This window comes from Epinephelus fuscoguttatus, linkage group LG17 (assembly GCF_011397635.1).
Source record: "Epinephelus fuscoguttatus linkage group LG17, E.fuscoguttatus.final_Chr_v1".
Lineage (NCBI taxonomy): Eukaryota > Metazoa > Chordata > Actinopteri > Perciformes > Serranidae > Epinephelus > Epinephelus fuscoguttatus.
The window spans coordinates 41586719-41602726 of NC_064768.1; the positions used below are offsets into that span (position 1 = coordinate 41586719).

Genomic DNA, 16008 nt, shown 5'->3' on the forward strand with positions numbered 1-16008 from the left:
GAACTTACAGGATCTTTATCAGCTTATTTTTCCTCTGGATTTAATAAAGTTACTGTTACTATGAAGAGAAAATCATTCAGACACTTTGATCATAATAAAGATGAAAACAAGTGATTTGATGAACACGTCTTTATTATGTGGAAACAGTGAAATAATATTGAAACATTGCAACAAGCTGGTAAATATTGCTATTGAAAGATGTGAAATGAAAGACAGAGATAGTTCCAGAGTGCAGAGTGAGAGCAGTAGCAGAGTCAAACCAGTAGCAGAGTCCCAGTGAGTCAGGTCAGGACTGGGAACACTGGTCTCTCCTCAGTGTCTCTGAGAGCGGAGTCTGGGAGCCCTGGGTGGCCTCACAGGTCACAGAGCCCACCTTCCCCCACTGGTCTGCAGGGAGCCTCAGGGTGCTGCTCCAGCTGTAGTGGCCGTCCTTCTCCAGCACCCCGGGGCTCCTGCTCTCCTCCCAGCTGCTGCTGCTGCTGCTGCTTCTGCCGTCCACCTTCCAGGCCAGACTCCAGTCTGAGGGGAAGCCCTTGTTGGCCAGGCACATGAGCGTGGCCTTGCCCTGCTGCAGCTCCTCTCTGGAGGGGGGCAGCACCGTCAGGGTGGGACGGACATCACCTAGGAGACACCAATCAGCTTAGAGGACAGGGACCACACAGCTGTCAATCAAACACCAGACACTTGGACACCTTTACTGTGTGAGAGTGGATTTTCTCCTTGAAGGAGTTTCTGTCAGATGGTGTTTCTGCTCCACCAGTCACTCACTCACTCACTCACTCACTCACTCACACATTGTTTCACTTCCCTTTCAGAAACCTCTCATGCATATCAGCACAGAAAGAGTCCTCATATGACCTGAGAGATATCAAACTACACTGGAAATAAAAGATTCACAGCTTCAGTATCAACACTGAATATATTTTCACTCATATATTCTTTAGTTCAAAGTCCTGGTACATTTATACAAACATATTTACAGTCCAAACTCTCAACAGGACAAAAGTCAATCAGATCCACTGTTAAAGGACATTATCAGCCAAAAATAACTCACCACCAAATTGAAATTGTTCATCAGACAGATTGAAAAATACAAATAGCATCAGAGAAGAGTCAACATTATTTCAAACTGAGGTTAAAAGACAATTTGAGCCATTTTACAAGATCAGAGATTTGGCAGCATTTCTGCTTCATTCTCAGGGTTTGAAATCATTTCAACTCAACTTCAAAACAGTTTTAAAGGCTGAATTTAAAACATGTATAAAGTACGAGTGTTGTTCTTTAATCTTTCCTACAGTTTAAGTTGTTCACATTTCACAAATTCAGCTGAATGTTTAAAGAGAAGTTCAGTGAAACTGCTTTGAGTTCAACTTCAAGGTTAAAGAGGAGAAATGAACAATGAGAGTGATTTAGATCAGTCCAATGGAAACTTATATCTACTACAAATATTCAGACACTGAAATTAAAACCTTGACTGATTAAATATTTCTGCAGAAACTTACTTCCAACATCCAGTCTGGTTCCTCCACCGAACGTGCGCCACAGTGATACAAACTGATTGAGTCGTCGTACAAAAACCTCTGACTGTACAGAGACACGGCTCTCTGACTTTGTCTGACAAAACTTCAACTACAAGTCCTCAAATTCCAACTTTAATCTAAAAATTCAAACACATGACTCTCTGCTCCACTGAGTTATTATGGTAGTTATATTTATCATTTCATTTAAAAAACAAAGTGCACTTTGTTTCATACACAACAGCTGGCCAAAAATTACAAGTTAAAATGTAAAACCACCAATTTCATTTTCTTGACAAGTAACAGAGGCAAAAAAGAAAATGTTTCTTGTAACTCAATAAAATTTGTTAAAGATTGAACTTACTTCCAACATCCAGTCTGGTTCCTCCACCAAAAGTCAACCACAGTGATACAAACTGATTGAGTCGTGACAAAAACCTCTGACTGTACAGAGACACGGCTCTCTGACTTTGAAGACAACAAACTCAACAACAACACTTCCTCTTTGAAAAGAATTTACTATTTAACATTATAGTTATCAATCAGTGTCACAATGTTTCAGAATTAATTTTTTACATCTTTATTGTTAAATTTGTCTGAAAGTAAAATTGATCCTCTCACATTAAATGAAACCAGACAGAAGACGTTGTGAAAGAAAATCTTTCTGCAGTCATCAAAGCAAATCCACATGTAAATGATGAGTGACACATTCCTGATCAGTCCTCTGATAAATGTATTGATCCATTGATAAACAGCATCATCAGAGTAATCCAAGTCCCTGTTGGAGTCAGTCAGAGCATTTCCATAGAGAGCCACTTTGCATCAGCAGCACCATGCTCCAGTGCTCTGGGAGAGTTTATAGTCCTGAGAGTTGAACACTGGATGACTGACAGCTGTCCTTCATGACAACAGAAGCCACAGAAATCCTCCTCTTCATCAAAAACATGACTTTGACCTCCGTCCTCATCTGGACTCTCCTCTGCTGCTGCTTCACAGGTAAAGTCCAGAGAATCAAACTCCTCTCCTCTATCAACATCCGTCCCTCTGAAATGAAGACCACAAAACCATGACGCTGCTTTATGTTTTTGTCTCTGTATCCTCAGAGTCCAGAGGTCAGGTCACAGTGACTCAGCCTGGAGCAGTGAGCTCTGCTCTGGGAGGCTCCGTCACCATCAGCTGTAGGACCAGTCAGCAGGTTTGGGGTTGTAGCAGTGCTTACTGTTTAAACTGGTATCAACAGAAACATGGAGAAACTCCTAAACTGCTGATTAGCAACACCAATGAGAGGATGTCAGGGATTCCAGATCGTTTTTCAGGCAGTGGATCAAACTCTGACTTCGCTCTGACCATCAGTGGAGTTCAGGCTGAAGATGCAGCAGTTTACTACTGTCAGAGTTATCATGAGATCAACAGTCAGTATGTGCCATCATCTAATTTACACTATGAGAAAATATCTGTTCATGTCGATGACATCATATTATGAATCCCAAATTCTCATCCCGTCTTTCAGTTGTCAGTCAGATCAGAAGGTAGTGCAGATTCTCAATTACATTTTTAAGCAGGTGTTTGACAGTGTTTCAAGTCACATCCTGAAGGTTATAAATACAAGTCTTCAAACCCACACTAAAGACACACAACCTAAATGGAAATGCCCTGATCAGCTGCAGGTCGACAGCCAACCTTCCATTCATCAGTAAGAACATTTTTGCAAATAAATTCCTTTCTTAAAGAGAATAGTATCCTGGAGGACTTTCATCAGGCTTCTGGACACACCACAGCACCAGAACTGCTCTTCCTCACATAATCAGCCACCACAGACCAAACTCTGATTAAAGTCTCAGTTCTCGTCATCTTAGACCAAAGCACAGCATTTGATATGGTTGACTGTGACTCTTAATTAGTCTTGAAAAATGGTTGGTCTTTTAGACTGTGTGTTAAACTGGTTCAAAAGTTTTACGTCAGTCTTGGAGATCATGTGTCTGAGAAACATGACCTCTGTTTTGGATCCATTTTTATTCTCACTGTACATGCTGCCACTTGGTGACATCATTAGAGAATACAATGTCTGTTTCCACATTTACTCAGATGACACGACATCTCTGCTGAGCCAAATGATGCTGCAGCTATCAACTCCATCGCTATATGTCTTTTGGCAATAAATACATGGATGAGCAATCATTTCTTAAAGTTAAATGAAATAAAAACTGAACAGAAAAGAAATGCTGCTTAATAATCTGGGAATTTAACCTCTGGATTAAATCTAAAGTGACAAATCTTGGTGTGATCTTTGATTCACATCTGAGCTTCAAGTGCCACGTTAACAAGGTGACAACAGCATCATTTTTCCACCTCAGAGGCATCGCTGAGGTATGACCATTTCTAAATGAAAAAGATGCTGAGAAATTGATTCATGGTTTATCTCAAGCCGACTCGACTACTCTAACACACTTTTTACTGGCCTCCCAAAAAAAAACACTGAGAGACTTCAGCTCACTGAAAACTCTGTAGCTCAGCTATGAACCAGAACCACGAGGAGAGAGCACATCAGGCCAGTCTGAGCTTTTATTTAACCTTTATTTAACCAGGCAAGTCATTCAGAACAAATTCTTATTTACAATGGCAGCCTGGCAAGAGCCTCTTGAGGAGAAGGGGACAGGGATTAGAGGGGTATCAAAAGGTAAAAGAAACAGCAACACCTACAACGTGCACCACATAAGGGACAAATAGCATAAAGTGGCTAACAGAGAGCAGCATCACGCAGCACAGCAACAGCAAAAATAGCGCACACATGCAGCAGAACGGACAATGCAACATCAGCAAAAAACAAAACAAGCAATGCAACAAACAACAACAAACATACAAACCGACAACAACAAATAGCAAGACAGACTGGCAGAGCAATAACTCTCTATCGACGAACTACTAATGATCTCTGCTGTTTCCTCCTCCTTCTTCCTTCCTTCCTTCCGCTGTCTTCGTTGGTTTATTTATACACACGAAATGCGTTCTCCGGCTGGCTGGACTGTCCGCTCGATCTGCCGTACATACATGGCGGCGCAAGATGGCGACCTCTCTAAAGCAAGGCCCTTGATTCATTCATTCATTCATTCATCTTCTAACCGCTTCATCCTCTTGAGGGTCGCGGGGGGGCTGGAGCCTATCCCAGCTACATCGGTGAGAGGCAGGGTTCACCCTGGACAGGTCACCAGACTATCACAGGGCTGACACATAGAGACAGACAACCATTCACACTCACATTCTCACCTACGGACAATTTAGAGTTATCAATTAACCTGCATGTCTTTGGACTGTGGGAGGAAGCCGGAGTGCCCGGAGAGAACCCACGCTGACACGGGGGGCCCTTGATATATATATATATATATATATATATATATATATATATATATATATATAAAAGCATAATTATAAGACTACGAAAACCAAACGAATTTTATTTTATAGCGATTATACACTTATATAAACATATTAATGGGTAGAATATTCAGATTCAGATTCAGATTGACAATAAACCATAGCAAATATTACACACTGGCCCTTTAAATCAGATCTGTTTGTACATACATGTATATGTAGGAACTGCATGTCTAAACTTTCATGTGTCTTTTAATGGCAGGTACCACATGTATCCAAGACAAATTCCTTTGGGACAGTAAAGTCTATCTTTTCTTATCTGTGTTTTCATGATGTTTTTCATGATGCTACATACAAATCATTAGATAATTATGTCACTGAAAGAAGTGAGTTGTTTGTGTTAAGGGATGCTATTCCAGCAAGGCCAGCTTAACCTGTGGGGTCCCGCAGGGCTCCATTCTCGGGCCATTATTTTTCCTCATCTATATAAATGATTTATCGAATGTCTCAAATATTCTTTTCCTGATAATGTTTGCAGATGATACAACCCCTGGTCTCTCCAATTTAAATTTTGACTAATTGATGAAGGAAGCTGATGCTGGTTTAAAATCTAAATTAATTATTTTCAGTGGCAAAAAAAACCCCTACTCTAAAGATTTATTGAAAATTATAATTTAGTTTTTTCAGAGTCCTCAACTGTTCAGTACAAAATTTTGGGGCATTTTTCTTGATGAGAGTTTTAATTGAAGAGAACAAAACAACTGGGTTAATACAAGAAAATCCATAAATCTGTTAGTGTAATATTAAGGGTTGGTCATAATGTTTTCGCAAAATGTCTCCTAACTCTTTATTATAGTCTGATTTATCCCTATCTCTCATATTGTTATATAGTTTGGGCAAGTGTCTTTCAACTACTCTACATACAATCATTTGCATTTAGTAGTCGGCAGGATATAGTTAATGGAACAGATTAAACATTGTACAGATTTAAAAATGTGAATATTTATATGAATATAACATTTATGTGGATTCCAGCTCACAGAGGAGTTAAGGGCGATGAAACTGCTGATTCATAAGCAAACAGGCTCTGAAACATGAAGAGATTATGGACATATCACTTTGTAAAGCAAAAGCAAAATGAATTATCAAAAGAAACATCATTAAAAAGTGGCAGCACATTTGAGACACTAGAAACACAGGACGACACCTGTACGCAATACAACAAGAAGTAGACGCAGTGAGTACAGCTAAGAGATGCACTAAAGAAGAGAACGTTTTAACAAGGTGAAGAGTTGGACTTAAGAAATCATTACACTTGATATACAAACGTCCATCTGGATCATGAGAGCACTGTAAAGCAGAGGAATCAGTGGAACATGTAGTTTTACATTCCAGAAATACTCTCGAGAACATGGAAAATTAAAGAGAGAAATCAGGAAGCTGAGATAGAAAAATTCAGTTTAAAAATGTATTTGACATCAGTGTAGGAAAACTGTTCCAATATCTGAAAGTAACTGAACTGATTAATTTCTGTTATATTTATTTTTAAATTCATATTTTATTTTTTATCTTTCATTTAATTTAATTTAATTTTATTTCGATTCTATTTATTTTCAAATTCTATTTTTATTTCCATAATATCTATTTTTTTTATTTTATTTAGTTATTTATTTTATTATTTTTATTTTCATGTTACCTTTTTTATTATATACATGTGTATATATATGTGTGTGTGTGTGTGTGTGTGTGTGTGTGTGTGTGTGTGTATACATACATACATACATATATATATATATATATATATACATATATGTATATATATATGTATGTATGTATGTGTGTGTGTGCCACCTGCCATGAAACCCAAAAGAGGAAGAGGATTATTTTTATTTCATTTATTTATTCAATTTGTACTTAATATTTAATACTTGATTTTATTTTAGAAATGTATTTATTATTTTATTATTTTATTTTTGTCTCATTTATCTATTATAATAATAATAATTAGAAGAAGAAGAAGAAGAAGAAGAAGAAGAAGAAGAAGAAGAAAGCCATGCTCCGGTTTTATTTTGAAGGTCTGCCCCGGAAGAACTTCTCCTCTCTGGGGCTAACTGTCAGAACAAGATGGCGGCCCACTGAAGAGGTCGACTCTGTAGCGACGTTTTGTCCCTTTACAAAATGTAACTGACTCACAGCTGAAGGAAAATGACATTTGCTCTGTGTGTCGTGTTTGAGTTTCATCTGCTCTGAGTGTTTGTCCTCTCTGTCATCGCCCCGGAAGTATACAAACCGAGAGAGAAGTTAGCTTAGCATGCTAGCTTGAAACGAGCAGCTCCTTGTCAGTCAGAGAACAAACATTAAGGGAGGCTTATTTGGACAGGAAGTTGGGTGAACATGTCTAAAGTCCAGCTGCTGAGAGTTGTTGTCACCCAGAGACTGAGAGCAGCAGCTGAGGAGATCTGCGGGCTGTTTGAGAGGACATTATCAGAGTATGAGGAGGAGGTGGGGAGGCTGCTGCAGGACTCTGACAGGACTCTGATCCACAGACACACCACAGGTGAGGAGACACCTTTATGTTTATTGTTACTGCTGCCAACAGGACGTGACGTTTGTTCTTATAACCAGGAACCACCCTCGTTGTCATGAGTTCCTTTTCTTGTTATAACTCCTTGTTTTTCATGCTATTGTGACATACTAACGTAGAATACAATAAAATGATTGTACATCAGGGTGGGAAACACCTGAGGACCCGTGGTGCGATATTATCACGATACTAAAATAACAAAATATAATATTACTGTGATTTCTAACATGTTTTGAGATGCTGAGTATTGCAATGTTATTTTTTACTGCCTTTCAACTGCAAATTCTGTCGCCAAAGGAAAACTTTATTAACAAAGGTTAATCTAATAAGTTATAAATCTATTCATCTAATTTCAGTCATTTTTATAGCAGCAAAATCTTATCTGTTATACTGAAATAAATTAATATACAAATAAATGAATGTAGACATACAGCTCTGATTCATTCATTCATTCATTCATTCATTCATTCATTCATTCATCTTCTAACCGCTTCATCCTCTTGAGGGTCGTGGGGGGGCTGGAGCCTATCCCAGCTGACATCGGGCGAGAGGCAGGGTTCACCCTGGACAGGTCACCAGACTATCACAGGGCTGACACATAGAGACAAACAACCATTCACACTCTTTTTTTTTTTTTTTTTTTTTTTCTTTATTAACGAGTCTTCAATCGAAACAAGTATACAGTACAGTAGCCAGGGGGTGGGCTATTACATAAATACAGAGAATAAGGTGCACAAATTATATGTTCTCATCGCTTTCTTGTTATTAGAGTCACAAATGCTTTGCAGGTACTGTTCCATTTCCTTTTGGAACACCACAAAACAGGGTTTGGAATGACTAAATTTAGCTCTGTGTATGTGATATTTTCCTAATAATATTAACAAATTTATAATATACAGTTCATTCTGTTTCATACTCTTGACATCATAGATTCCAAAAAAAATATTCTTACAAAATAAAGAGAAATCTGGGACAAGCTTCAATGAGATGTACCATATTACTTCTTTCCAGAAGGTGGCAGTAAAGTGACAATGCCAAAACAGGTGAAACACAGTTTCAGGTTCAGAGTCACAGAAAGAGCAGTTCACACATAAATCCTTCTTAAATTTTAACAAATTCTGTTTGGCAGGGTAGTATCTATGGATTATCTTGTAGGATATTTCTCTCACTTTATTTGTAATTAAGTATTTGTAGGGGAGATTCCATATCTGGGTCCAGTTCAGATCATTAACAATATTAGACCAGTATTGCATGACATATGGGGTAGAGGTGTTATCAGATTGAAACAGTGATCTAATAAGATAATTCCTTTTTTTAGGTGTAACGGAGAAACACATATGCCCCACTGTCGTTAAAATTGGGTCTAAAGGAGGACAAACTGGATTTCCAGCACCTCTTAACAGAGTTAGGATACCAGAGGAACAGCATCCATTACAATTGCAAAGTCTTTTGGGGTAACAGGAATACCATATTTTATGAGAAATTCTGTATAATTTAGCAAATTCCCATTATCGTTGAGCAGTTGGGTGACTAAAATTATGTTCTTATCAAACCATGAATTAAGGAACAGAGATTTATTTTTGTATTTGATATGTTGATTGTTCCAGATAAAACATCTATGTGGAGAGAAGTTATGTTTATAGATTAACGACCATGCCAACAGCATTTCTTTATGAAAGTTGGATAAAATAAGAGGAAGTCTTTCTATTTTATAGTCACATAATAACACATACTCAAGGCCACCAATGGTAGAGAAAACAAACTTGGGTATAAAATTCCAAATGGATGTAGGATTATGTAAGAACTGCTTTATCCAGTTAATTTTAAAAGTGTTATTCAATGTAGTAAAGTCAAGAAAATTTAACCCACCAGAATCATAAGTGTTCATAATAACCGATTTTTTCACATAATGCGTCTTGTTTTTCCAAATGAAATTAAATAACAGCTTATCAATGGCACTACAAATTTGCTTATCAACAGACAGGGGAATAGCTGCATAAGTAAGACGAGACAGTCCTTCTGCTTTTGTTAACAGTATTCGACCTTTCAAGGATAAATCCCTTTGAAGCCATTGGTTTAGCTTTTTCCTTGTCTTATCAATTATCAGATCAAAATTTTCAGAGCACCTGTCTGTCTGACTTTTAACAATGGTGATTCCAAGGTAAGTGACCTTGTTTTTGACAGATATGTTGTAAACAAATGACTCTGCCCAGTTCTTAAGAGGAAACAAATCACATTTCTTCAAGTTTAAGCGAGTCCAGAGGCTGCAGAGAACAAGCCTATTGTATGGATAGCAATGGGAACTTGAGAAGCATTTTTTAAGAATAATGTGGTATCATCAGCCAGCTGACTAATTATAATTTCTCTGTCTGCAATAAAGATTCCTTTTAGCGAGCTATTTTTGATGTGTGTAGAAAGTAGTTGAGTGCATAAAATAAATAGATATGGGGATGCGGGACAACCCTGTCGGATGCCCCGCTGTAAATTGAATCTTGGGGAAGTCCCGCTTTTTAGTCTAAGGGAGCTGTTACCATTAGCGTACAAAGTTTTAACAGCTTTAAAGAAAAAATCACCAAATCCAAATAGATTAATTGTTTGAAAAATAAAATTATGTTCCACGGTGTCAAATGCTTTATAGAAATCTAGAAAGAAAATAAAGCTATCACAGAGCAAAGAAAGGAGTAATCAATCAAATCTAAAACAAGACGAATATTATTAGAGATATGTCTCTTCCTCATAAAGCCTGATTGTGTCTCATCAATAATTGGATCCAAAACATTTTTAAGTCGTTTGGCAAGTACAGAAGCAAAGATCTTATAGTCAGTATTGAGTAAAGAGATAGGTCGCCAGTTATCAATAAGAAGGTGGTCTTTTTTAGGTTTCGGAATCAACGTAATCAGGCCTTGTATTAGTGTAGGAGGTAGAGCTCCTTGTTCCACACTTTCTAAAAATACCTTAAGTAGAAAAGGGGCTAAATCTTCAACAAATGTTTGATAGAATTCAGCAGAAAGCCCATCACCTCCCGGAGATTTGTTAAGTTTGAGGTGTTTAATTACATGAGTGATTTCTTGTAAAGTTATAGTTTCATCACACATCTCTTTGTCCTCTTCAGTAATTTTAGTAACGTTACTCAGAGAATTAAAGAATGAAGTTGCTGACTGATGACAATATTCTGTCTTATATAGCTCACTGTAAAAGTTGGAGCAAAAGGCTGCTATTCTACTGGGATCATCAGTTATATCACCATTAATGTTAAGTTGGTGGATTAAGTTGAGCTTCCCGTGATTTCTTTCTAGATTAAAGAAATACGCCGAATTCTGTTCTCCTTCTTCGATCCATTTCTTTCTTGATCTTACAAAGGCACCTTTAGCCTTATGTAAATAGATTTCATTTAGTTTAATTTGCTCTGAGATCAAGTCAGCATGATCGCTTTCTGACATATCAGCAGGACTTTTCTGGGATAATGATATTATTTTAGAGACCACTTTCTCTTCCTCTAACCTTTGATTTTTAGAAAAGATGCTACCATATTTCCTTAAATATTGGGCTGCTTTAAATTTCAACAGTTCCCAATTGCCACCATAAACATTTTCTACATTTGCTTTATTCCAAAATTCTACTATTATTCTCTTTATGCCTAACTTAACAGTCTCATGTTTCAAAAGAAAACAATTCAACTTCCAGTAAACGTTCCTAAATATCTTTGTGGAGGCAGAGTGCAAAGGTATAAATATGGAGACAGCATTATGATCAGTTAGTGGTGTTGTAATAATGTTAACTGAGATTTTATCAATGTTTAAATTATTTGAAACTAACCAAAAGTCTAGTCGCGATTTCCTGGAGGCATTTCTATTACTCCATGTAAAGTTACTGGTGTTATGATGATGGTACCTCCACACATCAATTAAATTAAATCTTTGCATGAAGACTTTCAGGTTTTCATTCACTGCAGTAGAGTTACGTTGAGGCCAGCAGTCCAAGTTATGATCAAGTATCATGTTAAAGTCTCCCCCTACTACAATACCTGAGATAGGAAATTTATCTGAAGCATTCTGAATATGGTTTTCTAATGTATCCAGTAGCAAATCATTCTCATTGTGTGAATTATAGCCATATATGTTAACTGTTACCATTATGAATTTTTCAATGTCTACCACTTGGAGAATAAAGTGGCCTAAGGGATCACAAGTAGTCAATAACACAGACCCTGAAAACGTATGCTTTAAGTTGGCAACACCAGCAGAATGTTCAGATTCATGAGCCTGCCACAACTCATTACCCCATTGAGATCTCCAAAATTTTCGGTCATCAGGGACTGAATGTGACTCTTGGATAAAACAAAAATCAGTTTTGTGCTTCTTAAAAGAAATAGCGCCTTTGCGCTTAGTATTGTTTCTTAACCCCTGGCATTGAACGTAACAATGGATAAAGACATTAATAACAATGAATAGAACAATATTAAGTAAATAAAAGAAAAGCACTCAAAAATCCTCTCTTAGGATATGAGCTGCTGTTGTGTCATGACAGATGAGTCTAGATCTTAGGGGCTTATTAAATTTAATTTCCCAAAATGTATATTGGCTTGACTACCAAAACTACTGAAAACACAGAAAGGCGTTACCTTAATTGCCCCTATAAGGGAGGCTATATTTAAATTTAACCTAGTTAAAGGACCAAGATAGTAAGAAGGTGAGAGGAAAAAAAAAAAAAAAAAAAACAAATAGTAATAATAATTAAATTGGGCTAACATTGAAAAATACATCAGATCAAATATTAGCACTCATTTATGATCTCTCTAAAAAACTGAAGAAGTCGCCCATCAACTCAGCGGTTAAAGCCTTGCAAAACAAAACAACAGAGAAAAAAAAAAAAAAAAAAAAGGGAAAAATAAATAAATTTTTTACCTGCACCACCGCTCTATTGTAGCAGGCCTATATGCAACATTACCCGTTCACAGGTGTTAGTGTAAAAGGAATAATATTACAGTTCATCAAAGTCTGTAAGTTAAACTGTCCACTTTAACACATCATGTAGGTCTGTAATTCATCACCATCCAGCGATACTGTGTAGAAACAGTCTGATAACACTTACATGTCCTTCACTGTCACTCTTACCTTCAATAAGTGAAGCACCTCTGAAGCCTGCTCTCCTTCCTCCTTTCTCGCCTGCTCCACCAGCGGCCACAGCTTGTTCCTCGCATCTTTAACTTCGTGCGTCAGGTCCTCCATTATTTTTATGTTCCTTTCTTTGAGTAGGCCAGACGTTCTGGCGTCCTTCCATATCTTGTCCCTGTGGGACCGTGACAAGAACTGGACGATGATCCGGCGGCTGGAGCGAGTCTCTCCGAGCGGGGCCCAGCCTGTGCGCGATGTCCACGGAGAGAGGCAGCTGATCACCGATGTCCGGGGAGATCTGGCTGAAGAGGTCGTTGACGATCTTCTTAACGTTTTCTCCGGTGTGCTCAGGGATCCCTGTGACCCGGAGGTTCCATCTCCTCTTGTAAGCGTCCAGGTCGTTACATTTTTCGCGGAGCACTGTATTTTCTTTCTCCAGAAACTCAACTCTGGCCTGGAGATTGTCAGCTTTTTTTGTGACATCCTCCACCTGTTTCCCCAGAAACTCGAGGGAATCTGTAACGTTTTTCAAAGTGTCTGTGTTGTCTTTAACAGTTATTTCTAGAGACCGGAGCCGTCTGAGGGATTCTTCTTGCATCCTCTCAACTCGTTCCATGACTGACAGCAAGCGAGCTGAGCACAGGTTGCTCGTCCTGCTCATCCCCCTCGTCCTCCTCACTAATCAGCGTCTTTAATTTCTTAGATGGTCTCTTTTTTGGCGTTTCGGGAGAGGGCTCTGAAGGTAGCCCCTCTGAATCCAGTAGCTTATCCATAACTTCCAGCTGGTCCTCCATTACTTTCCTTGCATATGAATGCATATTCTCATGAAGAAGATTTTTTTTCATGTCTCTCAAAGTGTTCAATGCTCTGACCAACAGGTGCAGTGCAGAAGTCCGATGCAGGTAAAAGTTTGGTCTGGCCTCGTGTTCAATCAGCCGTTCAATCAGCTGCAGCCGGTGGCGCGGAGGAAACACGTCTGCCTTTGCTCAGTCGTTGCCTTTTTCTTTCTTTTTCTTTCTCTTTTAACAGTTCAGGTAGGCATATCAGGCCCTCTGGTGAGAGTAAGTATTCAAAAAGTTTAAGTTTTACTCATCATATCGCAGACTAACGCCAATGTGTTCTCATAGAGACGACATCCGCATGCTCTGGATGAAGCCCTTGAGTCGCCCTCGCTCACTTGCCCTCAGCCCCATTCACACTCACATTCACACCTACGGACAATTTAGAGTCACCAATTAACCTGCATGTCTTTGGACTGTGGGAGGAAGCTGGAGCACCTGGAGGAAACCCACGCTGACACAGGGAGAACATGCAAACTCGGCACAGAAGGGCTCCCACACCCGGGATCGAACCAGGAACCCTCTTGCTGTGAGGCGAGAGTGCTAACCACCAGACCACCATGCCGCCCTACAGCTCTGATATTTATTTAAAAATAATTGTTAATGAAAATTCAAAACATTTTAGTTGGGTGATATTCAAATTTTTTTGTATTTTTGTTGAAATTTTAGTCCATAAAGATTCAAAACGTTTTTGGTGACGAAAGTCCATGACATGTTTTCTCAGTGTTTTGAATAATTTGATTTGTGCCTTTATCAATTTAAAATATTTATTTAATTTCCATTTCGAGTTTAGAGCTGTGCTTTATTGAGCATCCCTGTGTATGATATCCACAAAACAATATGTGCAACAATCTGTTTCCTGTTTCCTGTTTGGTGCAGAGGTCCAGCAGCAGCTGTTGGTGGTTAAAGAAGAGGTTCCCCCTGAGCAGCAGGAGTGGAGCTCCAGTGTGGACCAGGAGGACCCAGAGCCCCCACACATTAAAGAGGAAGAGGAGGAACTGTGGAGCAGTCAGGAGGGAGAGCAGCTTCAAGGGCTGGAGGAGGCTGATATCACCAAGTTCACATTCACTCCTGTCCCTGTGAAGAGTGAAGATGATGAAGAGGAACCTCAGTCTGAGGGACACCACTGTGGAGGACCAGGACCAGGACCAGGACCAGACAGGAACTCACATCCAGATCCACATTTACAACCTGATACCATGACGACTTCACTCTCCTGTGAGGCTGAGGATGGTAACGATGGTTTGAACCAGAGGAGGGAGCCTCAGTCAGGTTTCAATGCTCTGAAAAACACTGTCAGTGATGTGGGATGTAACGTGGTTAAAAAATCTTTTAGCTGCTCAGAGTGTGGGAGAAGATTCAGCAGCAAGGACCATCTGCAGATTCACACGAAACGTCACACGGGAGAAAAGACATTCACCTGCTCGTTTTGTGGTAAAATTTTTACAAAGAGCTCAAATTTGACGACACACCTGAGAGTTCACACGGGAGAGAAGCCGTTCACCTGCACAGTTTGTAACACGAGTTTCAGCCTGCGGTGCACGCTGGTGAATCACATGAGAGTGCACACTGGGGAGAAACCGTTCAGCTGCTCCGTGTGTAGTAAAAGATTTTCAAAAAAGGCCAATCTTACGACACATATGGCGCTCCACACCGAGGAGAAACCGTTTCAATGCAGTGTCTGTGGCAAGAGATTCACGTGGCATTCGCAGGTTAAAAACCACAAGTGTGTCGTAGACTGCAGCAGGTGAAGGTGAAGAGCCGCAGACTGAACGAAAAGCAAACAGTCACATCATGATGGTGACGTTCAGGAGGAACTCATCCAGAGCTGGTTCTCCGCCACAAGGTGTTCACGCATCTGCACCACTGGGAGACGTGGCCAGAGGCATTATGTCTTCAGGATGAAAAAAACACCCCTAAGGAATTTCTTCTAATTTGGCACAAAGATCCAAGTGGATGTTGGGGCCATATATGAGGAAATTCCCTTCAGGCCCTTTTGAGATATTGCGGGAAAAATGAGACGTTACCTCATGACACTTTCTACGTTACTACAACATGACACTTTTGGCACAAACGTCCACTTGGACATGAGAATGAACTGATTAGAATTTGGTATCAAAGGTCACCGTGAAGTTGTTTTCTCTGAGCTCTGAAAATGTCATCAAATATTTGTCTTTGTTCAAACTGAGTTGGTTAAATCAGTAAAGAACAGCGAGTGTTTCCCAAACTGAGAGGACTGAATAAAGAGCTGCTTCATTCACTCCACCTATGTTTCTGTTTTCCTCTGATCACACCATAGTGTGCCACAACATGAAGGACATTTGAACACGTCATTTAATTTTATTTATGAAGGGGCAGGGAATTATGTTGTTCTTATTTTTTATATACAACTGTAAATGTATTCATTTTGTATTTATTTTACTGCAGATTTTTAAAGAAAACGTGGAAGGCATGTTTTCTTTTAAAAAATATATTATTGTAACTTCCATGTATCAGTCAGAAAACTGTAAATTAGAAAGGAAATTATTATTAAAATTATTATTATTATTAAGATAAACCTTTTTTTTTTAAGAAAATGTGGG

General features: G+C 38.9%; 1 protein-coding gene and 1 gene segment (V, D, J or C); one reads left to right on the top strand and one right to left on the bottom strand.

The window, feature by feature from the left end:
• Nucleotides 1-116: 116 nt before the first annotated feature.
• On the bottom strand, nt 117-1940 carry LOC125904928 (Ig kappa-b4 chain C region-like). The segment is given in 2 exon segments: nt 117-621; nt 1882-1940. A coding segment is annotated over 1 exon segment (264 nt).
• Nucleotides 1941-7006: 5066 nt separating this feature from the next.
• On the top strand, nt 7007-15686 carry LOC125904895 (oocyte zinc finger protein XlCOF7.1-like). The gene is made up of 2 exons (XM_049602610.1): nt 7007-7446; nt 14306-15686. The coding sequence occupies exons 1-2, from the start codon at nt 7284-7286 to the stop codon at nt 15175-15177; spliced, it is 1035 nt and encodes a 344-aa protein (XP_049458567.1). The 5' UTR covers nt 7007-7283; the 3' UTR covers nt 15178-15686.
• Nucleotides 15687-16008: the final 322 nt, after the last annotated feature.